We start from the raw sequence: 25,002 nt of genomic DNA on the forward strand, positions 1-25,002 counted from the left end.
AGAGAGAGAGAGAGAGAGAGAGAGGGGGGGGGGGGGGGGAGAGAGGTGTCATGGGTGTGCCGAATGCCCCCGACTGTTGGCCTACTTTGTGGTCTCCCTTTATCTGCTCATGAGCTACATTGGTCCAAGCTGGGTTTCCCATTCAATCCCGCCCCCTCTGTGTAGTGTTTGAGTCCACTATGGTGGAGTACTGATTATTTATGTGCAGACAGCTCATGGTCGCTTTCTTGTAGCTGGTCATGCAGCGACAACCCTTGGCCCCGATGCCCCATGCAAGTCATGCAACGATTTTAATCATTATCATTTTCTTGCTGCAGACCATTGCACCAGTAGACCATGTAGCTTCACTACACAGCTTGTTTACGTAGACTCTCTCTCTCTCTCTCTCTCTCTCTCTCTCTCTCTAGACTCTCTCCCCTCTTTTAAGTGCATGATTTATAACACTTAGGATAGAATGCTCATTAAGCCCTCCCCATTGCTAAGCTAATGCACCCTCGCCCCTGCTGTCTTCGCGCATGAGCTGTGCAGTTTAGAAACTTGCTGGCTGCCAGCCCTGCAGGTAATGTCCTACAATCAGCAACAGCATTCATGCACAGAAGAGAGAGAGAGAGAGAGAGAGAGAGAGAGAGAGAGAGAGAGAGAGAGAGAGAGAGCTACGCAGCCTGCACTAGCGGCTAGAGTGCTATGGTTGAACACCGCACGTACACTATAAAGCATGCAGTCGTTAGTGCTCACGACGAATGGATGGCTCGAGCCTCGCGGCACTGACTCACATGAGGGCCTCATTGGAATCCCGATTGCTAACTTGCCCCATCATCATTGCCCAATGCACTGATAAATTACATAGCATGACTTTCTCTGCATTGATCGGACCCCTCCAAGAAGCCAAGGCCGAAGCCTGACTATAGCTCTTCTCATCTTCTTACACCTCTCTCCAGTCTAAGGTTTCACCTCCAAACTAAGGTTGGATCAATATTGTTTCTTGTTTTTAAGCTTCTGTGGATTTTTGGTCAGTTTCCCAAGTTTTCTCCTTGGGATGTGGAGAGAGAGAGAGAGAGAGAGAGAGAGAGGTGGCATGGGTGTGCCGAATGCCCCCTACTGTTGGCCTACTTTGTGGTCTCCCCTTATCTGCTCATGAGCTACATTGGTCCAAGTTGGGTTTCCCCTTCAATCAACCCCCCTCTGTGTAGTGCTTAAGTCCAATATGGTGGAGTAATGATTATTTATGTGCATGCAGCTCATGGTCGCTTTCTTGCAGCTCGTCATGCAGCGGCAGCCCTTGGCCCCGATGCCCTATGCAAGTCATGCAATGACTTTAATCATTATCATTTTCTTGCTGCAGACCATTGCACCAGTAGGCCATGTAGCTTCACTACACAGCTTGTTTACGTAGACATTTTTTACTCAAAGCATGCTTGTTTAAGAGAGAGAGAGAGAGAGAGAGAGAGAGAGAGAGAGAGAGAGAGAGAGAGAGAGAGAGAGAGTTTCATTTTTTGCAGGAAATTCATGGAAAATGCAATGGCACAAAAGCAATCTACAAGTAAGACTAATAGGCAATCCACTCTATTGGCCATGCCAAATTTTACTCGCATTCAGACCCCATCTCGCAAAAAGGTTAAGGTACATGTCTCAAACGAGGATAGACACCCTGCTGTTGGCGATTTTTCATCGTTGAATGTGGTATCCTCTAGTACCTCTGTTGCATCTGAGTCGAAAGGAATAAAAAGTGCATGTTTAGCATGGAATGATGCATGGGCTGTCTCATTTGATTGGGTGTATTTTGATGCAAGCAAAGGAAGAATGTTTTGCAAAATTTGTGAGTCCATGAAAAAGTGTCGAAGTGAGTTTGGAACATGTGGTTTTTGAATATTCAATTAAGTGCAATTAGGTTAAGGCAACACAAATGGGCATGTTACTCTAAGGCATATGGGAAGAAAGCATTAAAAGATGGCATCGACAGAATAAGAGGAAATGTGGATGTCGATATTTTGAATCTTTTTCAATGCGCTTATTACATTGCGAAGGAAGATCTTGCATTTGTTAAGTTTCCAGCCTTGATAGAGTTGATGGATGCATGTGGACTAAACACATTTTCTTTGTATTGTAATGATAAAGCAGCCGCAAGTTTTGCATCGTACATCAGTGAGTCGATTTTCAATAGAGTTTTACAGAAGTTGACCTCTTCTCCATTTTTTGGGATTTTGATCGATGAATCTACTGATTTTTCTATTGTCGAGCATTTGATTGTGTATGCATCTTATATGTATGAAAATGAGCCGGAAACTGCTTTTATGGGGTTATTAGAACTCGAGGATGGAACGTCAAAGGGATTAGAGAATGCATTGTTTTCTTTGTTTGAATCGTATGGGCTTGATGAGAAGAAGATGGTCAGCTTTGGCTCTGACGGAGCATCTGTCATGGTGGGTGTACGCAATGGATTGGCGACGCTTTTAAAGAAGCGGAGTCCCTATCTGACACCAATTCATTGTGTTTCTCATCGCTCACACCTATGCATTTTCGACGCTTTCCAAGGTAATGATCTTGCAAATTATGTTGATGGAGTGCTTAATGAACTTGGTGCTATGTTCAAAAAGTCGTCGAAGCGTTCTGCCAGATTGGTAGAATTGCAAGAGGTCTATGATTGTCCTCCATTGAAAATGGAGAGGGTACACAAACTCCGTTGGTTGAGTCGTTATAAAGTCCTGGTTAAAGTTTGTGAGGTGCTTGAGCCACTCATCGTTTTTTTGCAGGAAGAAAGTGTTGGGTTGTATAACAAGGTAGCAAATTTCAAATTTGTTTATGCAATTCACTTTTTGGCTGATATTTTAGAGGATCTTGCGTCCTTAAGCTTAACCTTTCAAAAGTCTTTTGTGGATGTAACGAGTATTACTAGCTTGATATTGTCTACTGTCACTATTATAGAAATGGAGTAAGTTGCAGGTCCAATGGATGAATTCGGATTGAATTTGCACGGCCATGATGGACACGGCTTCCCTATCATTCCAGAGTATGGTGTAAAGCATGGATGGCTATGGACTTTGTGTAAAGCCATGAAGGGTGACATGTACTACAGCATGCGCATTCAAAGTTGTGTCATAGGGACAGATCTTGCAGATGCTCTTCATTTTCAACGTGAATTTTTCATGGAAGTCAAAATGCATTTGGAGGCTAGATTTGGTAATGCTTCGTTAATGCAAATTTTTGGAATCTTGTCTCCTATCATGTTTTCTTGTAGCAAAGAATTGAAAAGTTTTGGTGGTGCTCAAATGGATGCTTTGGTTAAGCATTTTGCTCATGCTCATGCATTAAGTGGGGGCAGGCAAGTAGGCCCCCTTGTAGATGAAAGGTCAATGCAAAGGGAGTTTCATATGTTTAAAGCTCAAGGGGCTTCAGATTGGAAGGGGAAAACATTGAGGGATACATGGTGCTTGATAGGGAAAAGTGATTGTTGGTGCGAGAAGTATCCTAACCTTTGGTGCCTTGCTCAAATAGCAATGTTACAGTGTTGCAGTACTGCCATATGTGAGAGAGGCTTTAGTGTACAAAACATTATCAAAAAGAAGCTTCGCAACAGATTGGAAACAAGGAATTTGGATGTATTGATGCGTATTTCTATTGAGGGGCCTCTTTATCCTCATTTGATTTTACCGAAGCTATCAACCTCTGGGGGCGATGGTGCAAAAACATCACAGTATGTGTATGGGTTTCATTAGGAGACTGCATAAGAGACAATCATGTTTCACTCATGTATGGTTGATGTGGATTTACCTATCTTTGATTTGATTGCCAATGTAAATAGATAAGGCAGAAGGTTTGTGTGTTGCCATTGTATCAAAGACACATCAAAGAAATGATCTTGTTGATGAGTTTTTCATGAGTTTTGTTGTTTTTTATTAATAATTTTTATTTCCTACTGATTATTCATGTCTTTTTCAGAACCGGGGGTGAGGAATAGTGGAGCTTCGACTCAGCTGCCCTACTTCTCACCTCCCCAAGAGAGCTTGGTTTTGTCATTTCCAAATGACAATGGGGTTCGATTCCCCAACTCTCTACCACGTCCTTACCTACAATGCTTTGCAGGATTCCTCGAACATAAGCTTTAGGGAATGATTCAACTAGGAGGGGAATTTGAGGAGATAGAGTTGAAGCGGTTGCTGCTGATTGGTCTTTCTTGTACTAGTGCATATCCATACTTGCGACCCCAGACGGGGGCGTTGCTGGAGAGACTATTAGGTGCCTTTGAGCCAGTGCAACTCACATTTAGGGACTGCCTTGTCTTTAGGTTTAAGGTTTGACTCACCCTCTCCTTGCAATTCATATTTTTTAAAATCAGTGGACCCTCTTCCTTTCTTGCTTTTAGGGGGGTTGTGACAATTCCAACCACAAAACCAGTAAGACCCTTGAATAAAAGAGCAACCAGTTTAAATGTGATGCACTGATTTTAAAAAATATGATTGCAAGGACATGGGTGAGTCAAACTTTAAACCTAAAGACAAGGCAGTCCCTAAATGTGAGTTACACTGGCTCAGAGGCATCTAATAGTCTCTCCAGCAACTCCCCCGTCTGGGGTCGCAAGTGTGGATCTGCACTAGTACAAGAAAGACCAAGCCTGCCAAGGACAGAAATCTCAACACATTCATGATGACAGTTCAAAATAGTTCTGAGGACCATGGGCGACAATGGAGCCTCTTTGGTCGCCATTGCAATACATACTATGGAAATGTGTTGCACTTCGCACATGAGTAGACCTGAAATAAATAACATCGGTATGCTCTTGATTCAAGAAAGTAGATATAGCCAGCTTGGAACAGCTTGGATTTGAGACTTTGGTCTCTATCACCAACAGTCTATCAACAAAGAGGTCGGGAATTTCGTCATGGAAAATTTCAATTGCATCCTTACCCATGGCTTACAAAGAGCAAGGTACTCTCTGGTTTTACTATAAAAGTTACATATGACTATTATAAAATACATGGGCACTGAAGTGCCAAAGCTGTTTATCAGAGTATGGATGTACATACAATGGCAACACCACCAAACATTGCTTCCAATTGTGCCGAGAACCCCCCGTCACCTAAAAGCAGATGTTGCCCCGTCAGCTTTTGACATCCTTCTCTCTGAAGCTCTATACATGTTCAGGCCGCTCCTTACTTGTCAACCACCAACACCCTCGTCAATTCCGTCGTCTGACTCCATAATTACTCTCTCAAGCATTTTGACAACCTGTTGCATTGTTGTCTTGTGATTGGGATTGCCCCCAACTCTCTACCACGTCCTTACCTACAATGCTTTGCAGGATTCCTTGAACATAAGCTTTAGGGAATGATTCAACTAGGAGGGGAATTTGAGGAGATAGAGTTGAAGCGGTTGCTGCTGCTTGGTCTTTCTTGTACCAGTGCAGAGCCACACTTGCGACCCCAGACGGGGGAGTTGTTGGAGAGACTATTAGGTGCCTCTGAGCCAGTGCAACTCACATTTAGGTTCTGCCTTGTCTTCAGGTTTAAGGTTTGACTCACCCTCTTCCTTGCGATTCATATATATGTTTTAAAATCAGTGGATTCATATGATGGGTTCATGTTGAGTTGTGGGGCGTGTATTTATGCATGACATCCATAGATGTTGGTCTAACAAATGCGTTTCTTGCAATCTTGATTATTTTGCAACTGTCAAAGCCTTCCATATGTTACTGATGATTCAAAAAAGAGGAAGGGGTGTCAACATTTTAAGAGCAGAGTAACAACTAGTTTTTCCCGTTGCCTTGTGTGCAGGTGAGGTCCTTGCTGGAGAATGGAAGCATAGAGGATGCTTTTGATGATGAGTTGAGAGATTCATCTTACGAAGAAGAGCTGAAAGAGGTAATATATGGCATTGAACCCCATTGTCATTTGGAAATGACAAAACCAAGCTCTCTTGGGGAGGTGAGGAGTAGGGCAGCTGAGTCGAAGCTCCCATATTCCTCACCCCCAGCTCTGCAAAAGACATGAATAATCAGTAGGAAATAGAAATTATTATTAAAAAACAACAAAACTCATGAAAAACTCATCAACAAGATCATTTCTTTGATGCGTCTTTGATACAATGGCAACGCACAAACCTTCTGCCTCATCTATTTTCATTCGCAATCAAATCAAAGATAGATAAATCCACATCAACCATACATGAGTGAAACATGATTGTCTCTTATGCAGTCTCCCAATGAAACCCATACACATGCTGTGATGTTTTTGCACCATCGCGCCAGAGGTTGATAGCTTCGGTAAAATCAAATGAGGATAAAGGAGGCCCCTCAATAGAAATACGCATCAATACATCCAAATTCCTTGTTTCCAATCTGTTGCGAAGCTTCCTTTTGATAATGTTTTGTACACTAAATCCTCTCTCACATATGGCAGTACTGCAACACTGTAACATTGATATTTGAGCAAGGCACCAAAGGTTAGGATACTTCTCGCGCCAACAATCACTTTTCCCTATCAAGCACCATGTATCCCTCAATGTTTTCCCCTTCCAATCTGAAGCCCCGGGGCGGTCACTTATCAAAAGCTTCCTATATCACGTGCGTTCAAGAGGTTATTAATAATACCTCAATATACATACTACATTTACACTACATGCCTATTTAAAAAACCCCCACCCCCCTCTGTATGTATACATTTTGATCTTTTAATAATCCTGTCCGGTTAACTCATGTGATAGCATATACAATCTAAACGGTGACCGCCCCGGGTCTAAAGCCCCTTGAACTTTAAGCATATGAAACTCCCTCCGCATTGACCTTTCATGTACAAGGGGGCCTACTTGCCTGCCCCCACTTAATGCATGAGCATGAGAAAAATGCTTAACCAAAGCATCCATTTGAGCACCACCAAAACTTTTCAATTCTTTGCTACAAGGAAACATGATAGGAGAGAAGATTCCAAAAATTTTGCATAAAAGAAGCATTAGCAAATCAGGCCTCCAAATGCGTTTTGACTTCCACGCAAAATTCATGTTGAAAATGAAGAGCATCTGCAAGATCTGTCCCTATGACACACCTTTGAATGCGCATGTTGTAGTACATGTCACCCTTCATGGCTTTACCCAAAGTCCATAGCCATCCATGCTTTACACCATACTCTGGAATGATAGGGAATCTATGTCCATCATAGCCGTGCAAATTCAAGCCAAATTCATCCATTGGACCTGCAACTTACTCCATTTCCATAATAGTGACAATACACGATATCAAGCTAGTAATACTCGTTACATCCACAAAAGACTTTTGAAAGGTTAAGCTTAAGGACGCAAGATACTCTAAAATATCAGCCAAAAAGTGAATTTAATAAACAAATTTGAAATTTGCTACCTTGTTATACAATCCAATACTTTCTTCCTGCAAAAAAACGATGAGTGGCTCAAGCACCTCACAAACTTTAACCAAGACTTTATAACGACTCAACCAGCGAAGTTTGTGTACCCTCTCCATTTTCAATGGAGGGCGATCATAGAACTCTTGCAATTCTACCAATCTGGCAGAACTCTTCGACGACTTTTTGAACATAGCGCCAAGTTCATTAAGCACTCCATCAACATAATTTGCAAGATCATTACCTTGGAAAGCGTCAGAAATGCATAGGTGTGTGCGATGAGCAACACAATGAATTGGTGTCATATAGGGACTCCGCTTCTTTAAAAGCATCGCCAAACCATTGCGTACACCCACCATGACAGATGCTCTGTCAGAGCCAAAGCTGACCATCTTCTTCTCATCAAGCCCATAAGATTCAGACAAAGAAAACAATGCATTCTCTAATCCCTTTGACGTTCCATCCTCGAGTTCTAATAACCCCATAAAAGCAGTTTTCGGCTCATTTTCATACTAGATGCAGCAGAGGTACTAGAGGATACCACATTCAATGATGACAAATCGCCAGCACAGCAGGGTGTGTATCCTCGTTGGAGACATGTACCTTAACCTTTTTGTGAGATGGGGTCTGAATGCGAGTAAAATTTGGCATGGCCAACAGAGTGGATTGACTATTAGTCTTACTTGTAGATTGATTTTGTGCCATCGTATTTTCCATGAAAGTCCTGCAAAAAATGAATCTCTCTCTCTCTCTCTCTCTCTCTCTCTCAAACAAGCATGCTCTGAGTAAAAAATGTCTACGTAAACAAGCTGTGTAGTGAAGCTACATGGTCTACTGGTGCAATGGTCTGTAGCAAGAAAATGATAATGATTAAAATCGTTGCATGAATTGCATGGGGCATTGGGGCCAAGGGTTGTCGCTGCATGAACAGCTCAAGAGAGAGACCATGAGCTGCCTGCACATAAATAATCAGTACTCCACCATAGTGGACTTAAACACTACACAGAGGGGGAAACCCAGCTTGGACCAATGTAGCTCATGAGCAGATAAGGGGAGACCACAAAGTAGGCCAACAGTAGGGGGAATTCAGCACACCCATGACACCTCTCTCTCTCTCTCTCTCTCCACATCGCAAGGAGAAAACTTGGGAAACTGGCGAAAAATCCACAGAAGCTTAAAAACAAGAAACAATATTGATCCAACCTTAATTTGGAGGTGTAACCTTAGACTGGAGAGAGCCGTTAGAAGATGAGAAGAGCTACTGTTAGGCTTCTGCCTTGGCTTCTTGGAGGGGTCCGATCAATGCAGAGAAAGTTATGCTCTGTGATTTATCAGTGCATTGGGCAATGATGATGGGGCAAGTTAGGAATTGGGATTCCAATGAGGCCCTCATGTGAGTCAGTACCCCGGGCTCGAGCCATCCATTCGTCGTGAGCACTGATGACTGCATGCTTTATAGTGCACGTGGCAGTGTTCAACCATAGCACTCTAGCCGCTAGCGCAAGCTGCGTAGCACTCTCTCTCTCTCTCTCTCTCTCTCTGTCTCTCTCTTCTGTGCATGAGTGCTGTTGCTGATTGCACGCCATTACCTGCAAGGCTGGCAGCCAACAAGTTTCTAAACTGCATAGCTCATGCGCGAAGACAGCAGGGGCCAGGGTGCATTAGCTTAGCAATGGAGTGGGCTTAATGACCATTCTATCCTAAGTGTTATAAATCACGCACTTAAAAGAGGGGAGAGAGAGAGAGAGAGAGAGAGAGAGAGAGAGAGAGAGAGAGAGAGAGAGAGAGAGAGAGAGAGAGAGAGAGACTCACCGAGCTTTAGTTAGGTTTGAACTTGAAGCTTCTGGAATTTGGGTTCTGTATAAGCCAGTCTAGATTATAAATATGAAGCTTTGGGCTACCTATTTACAGTCCAAGGATCCTCATTGGACCACATATGGATAATCCACCATTGAACGACTTTGATTGGTCCTACCATGATTTCTTAAACTTTTAAACCCTTTATGAAAATTGATTTACTAGTTTCTAAAAGTGGTAATCCTTCGAAACTATTGTTCTCACACAACTATACCCTCTAGTTTTTTAGTGACAGTGGTGATCTCGTTTCTTCAACAAAATTTTACTGTTTTGCAAAACCTTCAATTTTTTAAGTGGCCGATAAAACTCCAAACTTCACAGGTCCATTGTAACTGTTTACAGGTTTTCTGTGAACACTGGTCCTCCTGCACCCGAATTGCACCTGATTGTAAGTCAGGGAGTCTTCCTCTATAAGGAGTTGAAGGTTGCTACCAACAATTTTCGACCTGACAGCTTGTTGGGAGAAGGAGGCTTTGGGTGTGTGTTTAAGGGCTCAGTCAACGAGGTTGCACATAATGGCACCGTACTTATCACAGTTGCTGTGAAAGTGCTGAATTCAAATGGCCTACAAGGTTATAAAGAATGGCTTGTATGTTTCTTTTCATACACTCTCATGAGTAGTTTGCCGTCCATACCTCTATTTGTACTTTATTTAAGTGTTAATGTGAACTAAAAAGTTTTTCGGCCGTCTCATGCTGAGAATGACATTAAAATCTTGGCATGTCTATTTTTTGAAATTTCATGTTGGGAGAATTTCCAAAAATTTTGGTTCTCACGAGAGTAGCAGGTTTTTCTTTCTGCTTGTAAAATACTTCTCTGGGAACACTGGATATTGCAAGAAAGGGTGCGGGACCCTCACGGGATGTGGACAGGCAAGACATAGAGGCGCAGGTGGGGTACCCAATTTACCTATATCAATTCCCGTCTAGCTTGCAGGCATCCTCCTCCTCATCTCTTGCATCGCCCCTCCCCTCAATAGGTCAGCTTCCTCCTCATCGCTTGCATCGCCCCTCCCCTCAATAGCTCAGCTTGAATACTCTCTTGACTAAAGCAATCTCGTGCGACAGCACTTGAATCTCTTACAAAAGGGATACCTGCAATAATGGCGTTAATCTCAATCTCTCTCTCTCTCTCTCTCTCTCTCTCTCTCTCTCTCTCTCTCTCTCTCTCTCTCTCTCTCTCTCTCTCTCGCTCGTTAGCATAGATCACTTCTCTTGGGCTGTGGGACCTGGGTGTTAGATTGCGGGGGTTGATATTGAGATCAGAGGCCACGTCTAGGCCTATTCTAAAGATTGCAAGCATCTTGTGCACTGGCACCCCTGTTTGGCGCATGTGCTGGCAGCCCACGATGAAAGAGAACATGCCACATCGCAAGGAAATTGGTTAGAGCATGGTCACGCGAGGCTTAGTTTGCCGTAAGTCTGACAGTCGTACATCTGACAGCGAAACCTTTCCACCGGCATAGTTTTGTAACTGTGCCTAAAAAGGCACAGTTACAAAACTATGCCGGTACGCTCTTGGTCAGCTCCCTCTCTCTCTCTCTCCTATCGGCACCTTCCGCTTCTCTCTCTACTTGCTACTGCCGATCATGTTCCTCTGCGACATGTCAGATTTTGTCCAGGCTTAGTTCTCACTAAGCCTCGCGTGACCATGGCCTTAATGAGAGGGGAATCGATGTCAAAGAGAGGACTCAGGAGCACTGGCCGTGGCTGCGCGTGGATGGTTAATATTCTCCATTTTAAAAATATAAGGAGATATGCTATATTTTCTTTTTTTGAGGGAGGCCTCCCTCAGGACTATATGACACGTGCATGGGCGTCGTCATTTTATCACTTGTTTTTTGTGTGGTGCAAGGCTCACAATCATGCATAATAACCCTTTAAAATTTTTTTGTGCACCAAAAATGTATATATAGTACGTTTAAATAATGTGATTGAGTCTAGGATTCAATCTTCATAGCTACAAGATGCATGTTTTATAGTTAAGATTAATCCAACTCAACTCCCAAAATCTACCCAAAATCTAAATAGCATTATTTGTTATATGGAAGAAAAATAATACGCAAATAATAGATGTATTATCCGTTGATCCGAATTATACGCCCATTTTATACGGTGCCACGTCAACAAAATCAGTCTCACGTATAATTTCAAAAAAAATTGAATGAAAGATCTTTTGATCGGAAAAAACTTTGATCAAAGGCACGTATGATCGAAGACATGTTTAATCGAAATAAATTCTACATAAGAAGGCAGTGCACTCTCTATATAAGAAGACAGTACACTCTTTTAAGCTCAATTGACATCATAAAAGACAATCTATGTGAGAAATAAAATAGAAATACATTCTTTTTTTTACGTTGCAATCCATTGAAATCAATAAAATAGTTTGAAAATAAATTTGTTTAAAAATAATTTAAACTGTTGTTCAATATTTGACCCAAAAAAAAATTAGGATTAAATAGTATAAGATCCTTGTATGTTGTGTAGAGCTCAGACTCTCACTCATTGCAAGGTGTTTATTTTATAGGGGTCACTTGCTATGTGCTCAGTTTAATGACACGTGGAAGTGAATTAGTGATATAATTTAGGGATTGACGTCGTTACGTGCAGAGTGTACTCTCACATGAGGTAATCACTTTGAAAATATAATATAATACAAGTTAGTTTTATTTAGTTTAGTGTTCGATTTTGACGTGCATATATTTTCTCAGTTCAAAGTGAACATAGATACAATTTTTTTTGTCGTGTGTAGAGTCATCACACTATGCTCTTACTGGAATTAAAATTTAGGAATATCATGTCCAAATATATTAATATTTAATTATTTTTATTTGGATCACAAGATCGATTCCACTGTGTGATTGTGCACATGTATCAACTGCAGATAGATAAGTGCTCAAAGATCTATCGTGGAGTGTGAGAACTTCATGTTTGTACTTCAGATAGATATGGCAATCGTCAAGGTCTGCAATTGATTATCATGTTACAATGAGAATCATTTTCAAAATTTGATTAAAATTATCGATTATCGTAATGTGTGAAAGCCGTAAGCTTGCACTTTAGTTAAATTGATATAGTGCAATGTGAAATGATACGATTTATACGTATTGTTTTTTATAAGTGATTAAGATTATTGATTATCGTAATGTGTGAAAGTCAAAAGCTTGCACTTTAGATAAATCGATGTAGTAGGATGTGAATATTATGATTGAAATGTTTTGTTTTAAGTGATTATGCCGTTTGTCGTTTGGAGCGATATGTGATTTAGGCCCTATAACTTTTGCTCGGTTTGATAACAGTGTGTGATGGAATACCATGCTATGCTACTTGATGTTCACATCTCTCTCTCTCTCTCTCTCTCTCTCTCTCTCTCAAACACACATACATACACAAGTTTTACAGCTACTTTTGCAATAAGATTCACAATTATAGTTAGATATAAGACAGTTACTTCTCAAGAATACAAAAAGGGAGAAATGAGAGAGTAAATGCAATTTTGAGATTACAAAAATTGCGATACAACACATTGGCTTCTTGAGAGAATAAATAGGTGGAAGTGAGGGGGGTGCTTAAGACAATGATTGTGTTAGCTCATCCAGTAGGTCATCTATGTTGAATTCAACACTTCTAGACTTAGGAGATTGGTTTGCAAGTCCTTGTTGCAAAGGACCAGCCTCGTCTGGTAGAGGTCCATACAATGAGGCATATCATTGCATCTTTGCTTGGGCCTCTGATAGCTCTATCTCAAGCTCAAGGATTCGGCCGCGCAGCATGTCAGGTGTCTCTCCTTGGCTTGCAAGATCTTGCCTCCAACTTGCTAATTCAATGAGTGTCTCTGAATCTTCGGGAAGTAGAACTATAGGGTGTTTGCGTGCAGGCATTGGGTTATTGGTGTTGCTTGTTGCTACTTTTTATACAATATGACCATGGTCAACGCCAAAATTCTTTGGGCGGTCTGACCAATCTACCCACCTCCCTAGGATGTCATAAGCATAACACTGTTGTATGAAGTAAAGTGCCATTTGGTTATTGTTTGGCATGATCCTCTCTTGTTTTATGAATCTTTGTAGCAGTACTCGTGCTAGCCCTTTGTGCTGCAAATCTGATAGGTTTATTGGAGATGAATCCTTTGCATGGTTGCTGATTCAAAATAGTTGTTGACACACAAAGTGGTTTGCACATAGCTTCTTGCTTTCTTTGAGACTTAGTGGCTCGCCTTGCAACCAAAACTCATCCTCTTCGATGTTGGCAATAGCAGCTGCGTGTACCATACCACTCTCTCTCCTCTTTAAAGATTGCATGAGCGGCTCACCTTGCAACCATGATTCATCCTCTTTGATGCTGGCAATAGTTGCAAGGTCTTTCTCCTTACCATACCACTCTCTCTCCTCTTTATATATCGCCTGAGCTTTAGCACGATTAAGTTCTTCTTCCATATCTGCAAATCAAGCGAACATACAATGATTAGTTAGTTTGAACGTGAAGTTAATAAATCATCATGTTAAAACTGCTTATTGAATACCACTTATACAGTTGCAAGAAAGAGACACAATAACTTAAGCATGTTGCAAGAAAGAGACATAATATCTACCACCATGTTGTAAGAAAAAGACATGATAACTTGATTAACTATATAATTTACATTTTCCACTAGAGACAAGACAAAAATCAAATCATCATTTTAGTCATCAGCTAGTCATAGACGAGAAGTCATTAAAATGTCATAACCCACTCTATGGGCACCGTTCAAACAGAGAGATAATTCAAAAGCGCCATGTCCGATTGATGGATTATTTTGCCACTCTCAAGGTGTGTAAGTTCATTGCTCAAAAGACCCCTTTTGTTTTTCTCTTGGGGAACGAACATGCACTTAAGAGCCGCTTACAAGTACGTCACATGGAGAAGACGTCCATGACTTTATTCCCAGGGGAGGGGGGGAATTATAAGTAGATACATTCTGGGGCGGACCATGAAAAATCTCTGTCGCTTTGCTTTCTAGTTTTGATACCCAAGTTGTGGAAAGGAATGTGGACTGTTGTTTTGATCTTTATGCATGACCCCCAATCCACAATCCCTGCATAGACGCCCTTCTGCCCAAAATGGAGCATCATGTTGTGGGAGTGCATGTCATTGTGGAGGTAGTCATACGCATGTAGATACTTCAGGGTTTGAAGAAGAGCATTAATTATCTGCAAAATGTTATTTTGGAATAGCTCTACTGTTTTTTCAGTGGTTACATAATCGTGAATGGCCGATTGACTATCATCTGCACTGCACTCTTTTATTCACTACTCTACATGGCCGTCATTCCAAAAACATGAATTGAGCGTTGGAAGCTCCGCGTGATGAACCATGGAAAGTGGATAAATTATTCCGCGATGAGCGATGTCCAAAATTGTGGCTTCGTCTTTAACCTATTGATCCATTGTGGGTCCATGCAAGTGGACTTTAAAGATCTTCATAGTATACAGTGGATCTTTAAATGTAGGATGGGTGACACTTACATGCTTCACTTGTGTCCATCTTCCTTCTTCCAACTGTGGAGCGTGTATGTTGAACATTGTAGTATCTGGCAAAAGATGTAATACAAGGGGGAGTTGTGACTGGTCTAAAGCGATAGCGACACTAGTAGCAAGCTCTGCTCTAATGGTAGCTCCTGGATCTTTGACAACACTGGAAGAGCTGGCTTCCCCTCTCATATATTTTGCTGATCTTTCTAGCTTCTCCTTGCTCTTGGACATGCTATGCAACTGTTGCACAAGTTGTATGCGAGTAGCTATGCTTGACAAAGTAGTAATTTCAGGATTTTTTAGCTCCTAAAAAGTCTTTGCGATATGTCCAATAGATTGCTTGACCATGTTCAATAATGAACCTAATGTCATTAGAGATATGTCAAAAGTAGTGGGTGCAAATACGAGTTGTAGATGCTCAAATCCAGACTTTGTTAAAGCCTCTTTAAACTGGTAGTAATGCTTCGGAGCTGAAGGGCTTAGGCAACAATGAAGCTCGGCCTCTGACATGTGATATGGCATACTATAACCTTCGAGACAAACTTTCATTGAGGTTTTGCCAGCTTAATGTCCGCCATATCTGTCAGATATAATTTTAAAGTATAAACATTATGATATGAATGCAAACAACCGGTATCATGTCATAATTGTGAACCATAAACACTAACATAATTTGTAGCCAAAAACACTATGTTATGATTGCAAACCATACACTATACAATAAATGGTTGAAAGTTCAAGGAAAAACTAAGCACACACAAAGAAAGATATATAAAAAGGGGGGGGGGGAGAGAGAGAGAGAGAGAGAGAGAGAGAGGTGAACATGCCACGAGTGTGAGGTACGCTCATCACAAGGATTGGACCCTGTTATGTGTGCATGAGGAATGTAGAACGTTAGAGAATAACGTAATCAGTAGGAGCGTACACATGTGAACAATCAAGCTTTTGTGAGGTACGTTTATCACAAGTCCTGGATGTTGTTGTAATGTTGATTGATAGTTTAATCAATCTAATCTCTGATGAAGTGTGTGGAACTCATAACACAACCATCAACGGACAACTTAACAAGCTTAGATTCAGGCCAAACATCACATATGTATTCACATCCAGGACAACACCAAGTCATCTAGTGATGAACAATGGTGTATCTATGGATTAGAAAGTACAAGGGTAATGCGCGTCATGCTAAGATGAAGAGGGAATATGTATGCATCTCTCCACTCTTAGGTTGACAAGCATAACCCTCATATTTCTATGTAGTAAATAACGATAATGTGACCTAATATAATCCTTGATAAAGTGTGTGGAACTCACAACACAACCATCAACACATAGCTTAACAAGCTCAAATACATGCCAGACATCATATGTATCTACATCCAAGACAACACCAAGTTATCTAGTGATGAACAATGACATGTCTATGGATTCCGAAGCACAAGGGTAATTGGTGTGTTACACAAAGATAAAGAGGGCATGAAGTATGCATCTTTGCACTCCCTGTTTGATAAGCATCACTCTTGCGTTTCTATGCAGTACAAACGATGATGTGTCCTAATCTAAAATTGAGAAAATACATCGTTTTTCAATAGTTACAAAAAGACGTACACACATCATCTCATTATACATGCTATGACAAAAGAAAACTATTGCTATCTAGCTATGGCTAGACTGAAATTGTCTAATCAGACGTCTCATTGCATCCAAGCGGTGTGTCTTTCGAATTCTGCAGGAAGGAAAAAAAAGACATTCTGTAAGTATAAACATTTAATTACAAAACAATCTATCTTCTTAGCTTATCATGAAAATACAAAAAATGTAAAAGAGTAAAGTGAAATATTAACCATGCCGCCGGGAGAACTGAGAATGTCCATCAGGGCGTTTAAGACCTTTTTGCTCGCCTACTCGCGCTCGTACTATGTGGGGTCACGTCCTATCATCGATCACTGTTCAAAACATACAAAGAATACATTATGTTAGAATTTAAAAGTACAAATATATGTAACTACCAAACCTAAAGGGCATTGAAAAACTTACAAAATTGGCCTCAAATGATGCCCACCGGCCGCTTCCCAAATGGTGCGAGCTCTCTGCCTCTACTCGCGCTTTGGCTGCCTCCTTTTGTTGCTTCCACTAGTCAGGATTCTTGCGTGCTGTTCGCTTCACATTCTTCCAATCTTCTTTGGCCAGCTAGTCTGGTCCGTTCCACCCATGCTTTATTGCTTTTTGTACTTCATAACGCTTGTGCTTGCAGTATTCACGCATTCAAACCTTCATCAAGTCTTCATTGAAGCGCTCATCCTGACTTGACACGGGAAACTCGTCATGCAGCATGCTGATGACTCTATCTTTTAATTCATTTGGTACTTCACTCCACGTGTTTAGTATGTAGTGTTGAAACACCTCAAAGTAAAGACCGCACATGCGCAAGATCACCTTCTTGCCTTCGTCATCCAAAATGATGTCGCCATTGATGTTGATCGAGTACGATAAGTCCTCTTGCCCGTGGTAACGCGTGAACCTGGGTGTCTTGGGAGGAGTCTAGAGTGGTGTCTCTAGTGGCATCTCGATGGGGGTATGGATTCCAGGTGTCTCTACTGGATTCTGGGCCCCAAAGCGAGGAGTGTCGATTGGGGTGACTCCCGGAGGAGTAGCTAGTGGTGTGTAGCCAGGAACGGCCGGTAGCCGCGTAAAACCTGGTGTAGATGGCAATGTCGTGGCTGGTGTGGTGGTGGGAAAACAAGGGGAAGGTAAGGAGACTTGTCAAACACGAGGCGGTGTGGAGGCATCAGCGGCGGCATCCCCACAGCAATCGCCGCCACCACCACTAGAGCGTCGATGCCTAGAAGAGTGTGAAGATTGTCTCGTCGACACCAAAGTCTCGGAGCGTGGTGAATGCTCCAAAACAGAGGGAGATGTTGAAGGAGTGGAACAAAGTCATGGTGCTCCAGAACGATGATGATCCTCGTACCACTTGCTCTGCTGGAGTGACAAAGAAGAATTAAACTCGTCATCATCCATACCTGCATTAAACACACGAACATTTAATCTTAATATTGAATGGAGAAGAAAATATGGACAAGCTATAATCTAGAATATAGATAATAGGGGGAGGGATTCCTGTGTAGAGAGAGAGAGAGAGAGAGAGAGAGAGAGAGAGAGAGAGAGAGAGAGGGAGGGATTCTTGTCACGAGGATTTCAAGCCGGCTTCAAATTAAACCTTAACAAAGTAGCGATGCATGCTTCCTACTTCTTTGTTAGAAGAGAAAGATCTGCCTTCCCTTTGAGGACTCTTGCAGCTTGGGGTGGAAGCAATGACGATTAAACACAATTTAAATTTTTCAAGTATAGCATATAGACAAGAATCGACAAAAAGCCACGTGAATACAATATATATTATAAAACGGAGCAAAATTGTTCAAATACAATGTTTATGGCTTTAAGAGGTCTCTCTCTCATCCTCGCATAGCTCAGCATAACTCCCTATGTTTGAGTTCTCCGTTTAGGCAGACATCCTTCGTTTCATCCCATAGAGAGTAGCAGCTTGATGCTCATCTGGCACCACCTCAGCGGCTTCTGACTGAGCATCCTCTCAAGTTTCCTCCACTGATGCCACTGTGATTGGCACATGGTAGTCCTCATATGCCCGTGTACTATGAGGGGCTACCTCTATGACGTACCACCAGTTTGATGCAGACTTTGTAGGATGAAATACCACCTGCCAGAGCCACATAACTTATGTGAGTGCTTCCAAGCACATAACTTCTAAAATTGGATGTTAAATATCTATAGACTTACTTGTTCGCAATGCTCGGATAGTACAAAATTGTCTCTTAGGTTGGTCCATTTTTTAGTTGAATCCACCTCAAGGAAACCAGACTCTCTTCTGTGCACAATAGCGTTGGGACCCTCCATGTTTATCTTGAACCATTGCACGTCGAACAAGTCCACACAAAATCCTTTATAATCAATCCTCAAAATCTCTTGTACCGTGCCAAAGTAAGTGAGTTCCCCCACCACAGGATCTGCATTAGAGGATCGTCGTTGACTAAACTGTTCAAATTTTTCCATGATTCCACAATCTTGTGTAAAAACTTTTTGTCGATCCATTCCACCCTAAAATTCCGACCTTCACACCATGCTGCTGTATATGACTTATACTACAACCAAAAAAGATTATGAGTGGCCATTCAAACAACTTGAAAGCGACGAGTCGTATGATGCAAACTTACCTTGGTCACACAACCCCGAGAGTAGTCCCACTCACTCCTCCTCGGTCACTTTTTCACGCACTATTGTGAGCTTTTCAATTGATTGTGAAACCATCTTAAGATCATGAATGTTGGTAGGCTCTCCAGACCCGCCAGATAATGCATCGGTGGTCGTCCTCCCCGTCTCCACTTGATTCGTGCCCTTTGTCGCTCTTGCTTTGCATCCTTGTATTGTGAAATCCAGTTTTGCATTACTGGATTGTGAAGCATGTAAAAGCGATTGATTTTAGCCTCTAGATCTTCCATCATCTTCTTCTCAACACCGAGATTGCATATGACAATCCTAGATATACGTTCATCATCTATGGTTTGCCATAGCGTGTCTCCGGCTTTATCAAATCCATCTAGCCATTGTCCAATGTAAACTAGGGACTCTGATACCAACCAACCTTCTGTCATGCTACCCTCCGGACGACGTGCCTTCTGACGCACATATTCCTTAAGTGTTTTCATGAAATGGTCTAAAAAGACATCCATCTAGAATGTATTGTGCTAGTTATTTCCACCTCATCGACTATATGAACAAGAAGATGCACTTGAATGGTTAGCATGGTAGTAGGAAAGTGTTTCTCAAACATGACATAACCTCCATAGCGTTTAGTGTGGTGAATGATATGGAGTCTACATGGATCTCCTTTTGTGAGATCCATTGCACCAACTTCGCAAGTTTGTAGATTTTGGTACGGACGTCATGAGACAAACATCCCTCAATGGCCACCGGTAAAATAAATTGCAAAACACGTCTAGCAATGATATTAAAGTCCACACACGAATTTGTTACACAATCTCCACTATGATACATTCCACTTCAAACATACATGACACATTTTATGCCAATCGTGTGACTTCAAACCAGTAATCTTCCCTTCTTTAGTGAAACACGTTTGGAGCGAGTGCATTACGCTAGTGGGGGTCCGCACAGATCGAATGGTCTCTTTTACTTTGCGTTCTTAGGCACCTGTCAAAATCCATGGTGCTTTAGGGATTTTTATCGATCCATCGGGTGCTGTCTGCGGCCAATATTTCTCCATATAATCCACATTTCTAAGGTCAACTCTGGCTCCCAAAGTATCTTTCTTGCCAATCAGATGGTTCCACAACAGATTACCCACATTCTTGAATATGTGCATTGGATCAAGCAAGTGATTGATCATGAGTCTGGGCCAATATGGTAACTCGTACCATAGAGAGAGTCTCTTCATCCCTGGGGGGAAACCATCATCACACATCTCCTTCTGCTCTAACCATGCTTGTGTAGACATCCTTGGTGGCTCTCTTCCCAAAAAACCGTTGCATAACTCATAATTCTCTGGAAGATGTGCTTGATGACCTTCATAGATTTGCTTCTTCAGTGAGGGTGCCCGACATGCATTAAGTCTAGGTCCACATGTGACACATGCTCTATATCTGCTTGTTTGAAGCCCTGCATGTATACACATGACAATAGATAATCTTGAGAAAAACCAAGATTTATAGTGTTTGAGTTTGAGTATAAATCACGTGAGTATTCTGTTAGTCCGGGATAGTCATGCATAGTCCACATTAGAATTCCTCTAACCAAAGCATTCCGTTGACCTGTGTGTTGGCTCATATCCACCACTTCTATGCCAATCCATAATTGTTGTAGATCTTCCAATAGTGGACGAAGATACACGTCCATATTCTTCACTTTATACCGCTCCGACACAATCAAGCTTAGAAATAGGTGTCCCTTCTTGGTAGTCAACCACGGGGGAATGTTGTAGTTGATGATGACAACGGGCCATACATTGTAAGATGTTGACCTCTGACCAAATGGATTTACGCCATCCATAGCCAGGCCTATGTGCAAATTGTTAGGAAATAAGACGTAGCTAAATAGATAATTGAGTAGATTACTTAATGGAGAGAGACAGATTTATATACACGAGATTATAGAGTCGAGAGAGAGAGAGAGAGAGTACACACGATATACGTGGTTCACCCAATGTGGGCTACGTCCACGGGAAAGCAACCACTCAATGGCTTTAGTACTTCAAAACAAGAAGTAGTTTACAAAGGGATTATACCCTTAATGGAGCTCCCGCATTGCTTCACTCTCACCACCTCACACTCACCTTGTTGCATCAACTTCACACTATGAAATGTGTGTAGAAATGGCCTCCTTTTATAGGCCAAAAGGGCTGCCCTCTCTTATGAGAGACAGCCATGTGTAGCCGCCCTTGTGCGAATAAGTCCAAATCGGACCCTCCAATCCGCCCATGTGTGGCCACCCTTAAGAAGACAAGTCCGCTTTTGAATTCGGCCACCGGACACCGGCCATTGACTTCCGACCACCGGCCATTGACTACCGGCCACCGGGCAACCGACCGGTTGTTTTCCGACCACTTTCCGGCCGCCGGCCGGCCATAATATTCCGACGGAAAAAAAATCTCGGGGGCCTCCGTCCCCGAGGCCTTTAAAGTTGCCCCTGATTCTTGTCCGTGAAAATTTTGGTTTCCGGTGAGTGATTTTCCTTCACGCACGATGGCTTCTCCTCATAATGGGGGCCTTACAAATGTGCGCTTTTACCACAGAAAATTACAAGGGTAAATCAGGCTCCATACTTAACAATCTCCCACTTGGAGACTGATCTCCAAACCAAACCTGTGACTGCTTTCCATTCTGGCTTCCTATCCTTGAATGCCGATTGAAGATGAGCAAAAGCTCAACTTCTCCTTGTTGACCACCTTTGTAAACATGTCTGCAGGATTTTCACTTGTATGCACCTTTCCTAGCTTTAGTTGTCCCTCTTCCAAAAGAGTGCGTATGAAGTGATATCTCACCTCAATGTGCTTTGTCCTTGAATGAAAGGCTGAGTTCTTCGCAAGATGGATAGCGCTTTGGCTATCACTGTACAAGACACAATTGTCTTGTTTGAATCCAAGCTCTTCTAAGAATATGTGAAGCCACAGAATTTCTTTGCTTGCCTCCGTCATTGCTACATACTCTGCTTCCGTGGTAGAAAGTGAAACCACTTTCTGCAGCTTTGAAGCCCAGCTTACTGCTGTGCCTCCAACCGTGAACACATAGCCAGTAGTGCTCCTTCGAGTATCTTTGTCACCTGCCATATCTGCATCAGCATACCCTTCTAGAAAAATATCAGTTCCTCCAAAATACAAAGCATTTGTTGTTGTCCCTTTTAGATACCTAAGTATCCACTTCACAGCTTGCCAATGCTCTTTACCTGGGTTGTCCATGAACCTACTCACAACTCCCACTGCATGTGCAATGTCTAGCCTTGTCCAGACCATAGCATACATTAGAGAACCTACCGCTGCAGCATATGGAACTTTAGACATATAGGCTATCTCCTCTTGTGTCTTTGGACACATATCCTTCGTTAGTTTAAAATGACCAGCCAAAGGTGTAGAAACTGGTTTTGCATTTTGCATTGCAAACCTTTCTAGTACCTTCTTGATGTAATCTTCTTGAGATAGCTTTATTGTCTTCTTCGTCCTGTCCCTTGATATTTTCATACCAAGTATCCTCTTTGCAGCACCTAAATCTTTCATTGAAAAATATTTGGACAGCTCCTCTTTTAGGTCTTTGATGTCCTGCATGTTAGCACTTGCAGTCAACATGTCATCAACATACAACATTAGGATGATCAATTTCCCATCTCCCAAATTCTCCGTGTAGATGCAGTGATCCGAGTTGCATCTTGTGAATCCATGATCCAACATCCATCGATCAAACTTCAAGTACCATTGTCTTGATGCTTGCTTTAAACCATACAAACTCTTCTTTAATCTGCAAACCATTTTCTCCTTACCTTTTACTTCATACCCCTTTGGTTGAAGCATGTAGATTTCCTCCTCTAAGTCACCGTGAGGGAATGCCATATTTACATCCATTTGCTCGAGATTTAGATCATGAGCAGCCACAAGGCTTAAGACAAGCCTAATTGAGTTCATTTTTACAACAGGAGAAAATATTTCATTGAAGTCAATACCTTTCTTTTGAGAAAAACCTTTTACCACAAGCCTAGACTTGTACCTTTTCTTCCCACCTTCTTCTTCCTTTAGCTTGTACACCCATTTGTTTTGAAGTGCCCGCTTACCTTTAGGCAACTCAACCAACTCCCATGTTTGGTTGCGATGTAGTGAGTCCATCTCCACTTGCATGCTCTTCGTCCATTCTTCTTTGGATTCATGTTGCATAGCTTCTTCATATGATTCCGGCTCTCCAGAATCTGAGATCAAGAGATGGTTGAAGGAAGGAACAAACCTTTCTGGAGGTCTACTTTCTCTTGTAGATCTTCGGGGAATAGGTTGAGGCTCCTCATTTGGTTGACGTTGTTGCACATTGTCACCGTTTGCAGTCCTTGAGTCTTCACTGTCCTCAAGCTCCATGTACTCATCACCTGTTTCTTTTGTTTGTTTTCTTTCCAAGTAATCTTTGTACATATTTTGTTCGTTAAAAATTACATCCCTACTCCTTAAGATTTTACCATCTTCAGGATTCCATAAGCGATACCCAAAGTCTCCTTCTCCATAGCCAATGAAGAAACACTTTTTGGACTTTGCATCTAACTTTGATCTTAGGCTTCTATCTACGTGCATGAAAGCCTCACACCCAAACACTTTGAGAAATGCATAATTCACCGGTTTACCTGTCCATGCCTCTTCTGGAACTCCCCCATCCAATGTCGTTGAGGGTGACCGATTGATTAAGTACACAGACGTACTTACAGCTTCCGCCCAAAGCTCAAGCGGTAGGCCTGCATGTAGCCGCATGCTTCGTGCTCGTTCCATGATTGTCCTGTTCATCCTTTCCAAAATCCCATTTTGTTGAGGTGTCCTTGGGGTTGTCCTTTGCCTCCGAATGCCATTGCTAGCACAAAAGCTTTCAAAAGCTTGGCTGCAATATTCGCCTCCATTGTCGGATCTGAGGCATTTAACCTTGGTACCTGTTTCATTCTCCACAAAGGCTTTTCACCTTTGAAATATGGAAAATACATCGGATTTATTCTTCATGACATAAACCCATGTTTTTCTAGTCGCATCGTCTATGAATGTTACATAGTACAATGAGCCACCAAGTGATGGTGTACTTGCAGGACCCCAAACATCAGAATGAACCAACTCAAGTTTTTTATTTTTTCTTTCATTTCCTGATTTTTGAAATTTTACCCTCTTTTGTTTACCATAAACACAATCTTCACAGAACTCTAAGTCCACTTCTTTCAAACCTGGTAGAAGCTTCTTTGTTTGAAGGATTTTCATTCCTTTGGCACTCATATGCCCAAGTCGGTAGTGCCACACCGCACTGTCAACTTCTGTAGTTGCTGCACAAGCTGAAGGTTGCGTGGTAACAGTACACAAGTAAAGTGTACCGACTTTTTCACCCTTGGCAACCACCAAAGATCCCTTTGAGATCTTCCACCGTTTGTTTCCGAATGCAATGTTGTGACCTTCATCGTCCAATTGTCCTGTAGAGATCAAATTTTTGCGAAGAGAAGGAACATGCCTAACATCTTTAAGCTTCCATTCATTTCCCTTAGCAGTTTTGACAGAAACTGTACCTTTGCCGACAATCTCACAAGCTTCATCATCTCCCAAGTATACATACCCAAAATTACCTTTGGTGTAGTCTTGGAAATGTTGCTTGTGTGGTGTCGCATGGAATGAATCCCCGGAATCTACTATCCAGGAATTAGACACATTGTCTAATGAGAGAATTAGAGCACCTTGCTGTACTTTACCTGCCACATTGGCCTCCGATGTTGGCTTGTTGTCTTGAGACTCTGTCTCCTTCTTCTTCTTGGACCAGCAATCCTTCTTGACGTGGCCCTTCTTGCCGCATTTCCAACATTCAAGAACTGACTTTGTGCGTGACTTGCTCCGCCTTGAGCGATCACGACCCTTTTGGTTTTTGAACCTCTCCTTAAGCCTTCCTCTTGTTTCCACTGATAGTGCAGCACTTGATGATTCTCCTGTGCTTCTCCTTCGCATTTCCTCGCTTAGGAGAACACCCACAACATCATCAAACTTAA

The 25,002-nt window shown here is 42.0% G+C and overlaps 1 protein-coding gene across 2 annotated transcripts; it reads left to right on the plus strand.

Moving 5' to 3' along the window:
• The first annotated feature begins 2,284 nt into the window (after positions 1-2,284).
• LOC147421068 (uncharacterized) lies at positions 2,285-5,874 on the plus strand. 2 transcript variants are annotated; one of them, XM_086504370.1, is made up of 2 exons: positions 2,285-3,177; positions 5,769-5,874. In XM_086504370.1, exons 1-2 carry the CDS (start codon positions 2,946-2,948, stop codon positions 5,810-5,812), a joined length of 276 nt encoding a protein of 91 aa, XP_086360496.1. In that variant the 5' UTR covers positions 2,285-2,945; the 3' UTR covers positions 5,813-5,874. Both variants share the same exon structure in this region; 1 of them encodes a protein (XP_086360496.1).
• The last annotated feature ends 19,128 nt before the right edge of the window (positions 5,875-25,002 follow it).

This window comes from Adiantum capillus-veneris, chromosome 28 (assembly GCF_014529385.1).
Source record: "Adiantum capillus-veneris isolate H3 chromosome 28, ASM1452938v2, whole genome shotgun sequence".
Taxonomy (NCBI): Eukaryota; Viridiplantae; Streptophyta; class Polypodiopsida; order Polypodiales; family Pteridaceae; genus Adiantum; species Adiantum capillus-veneris.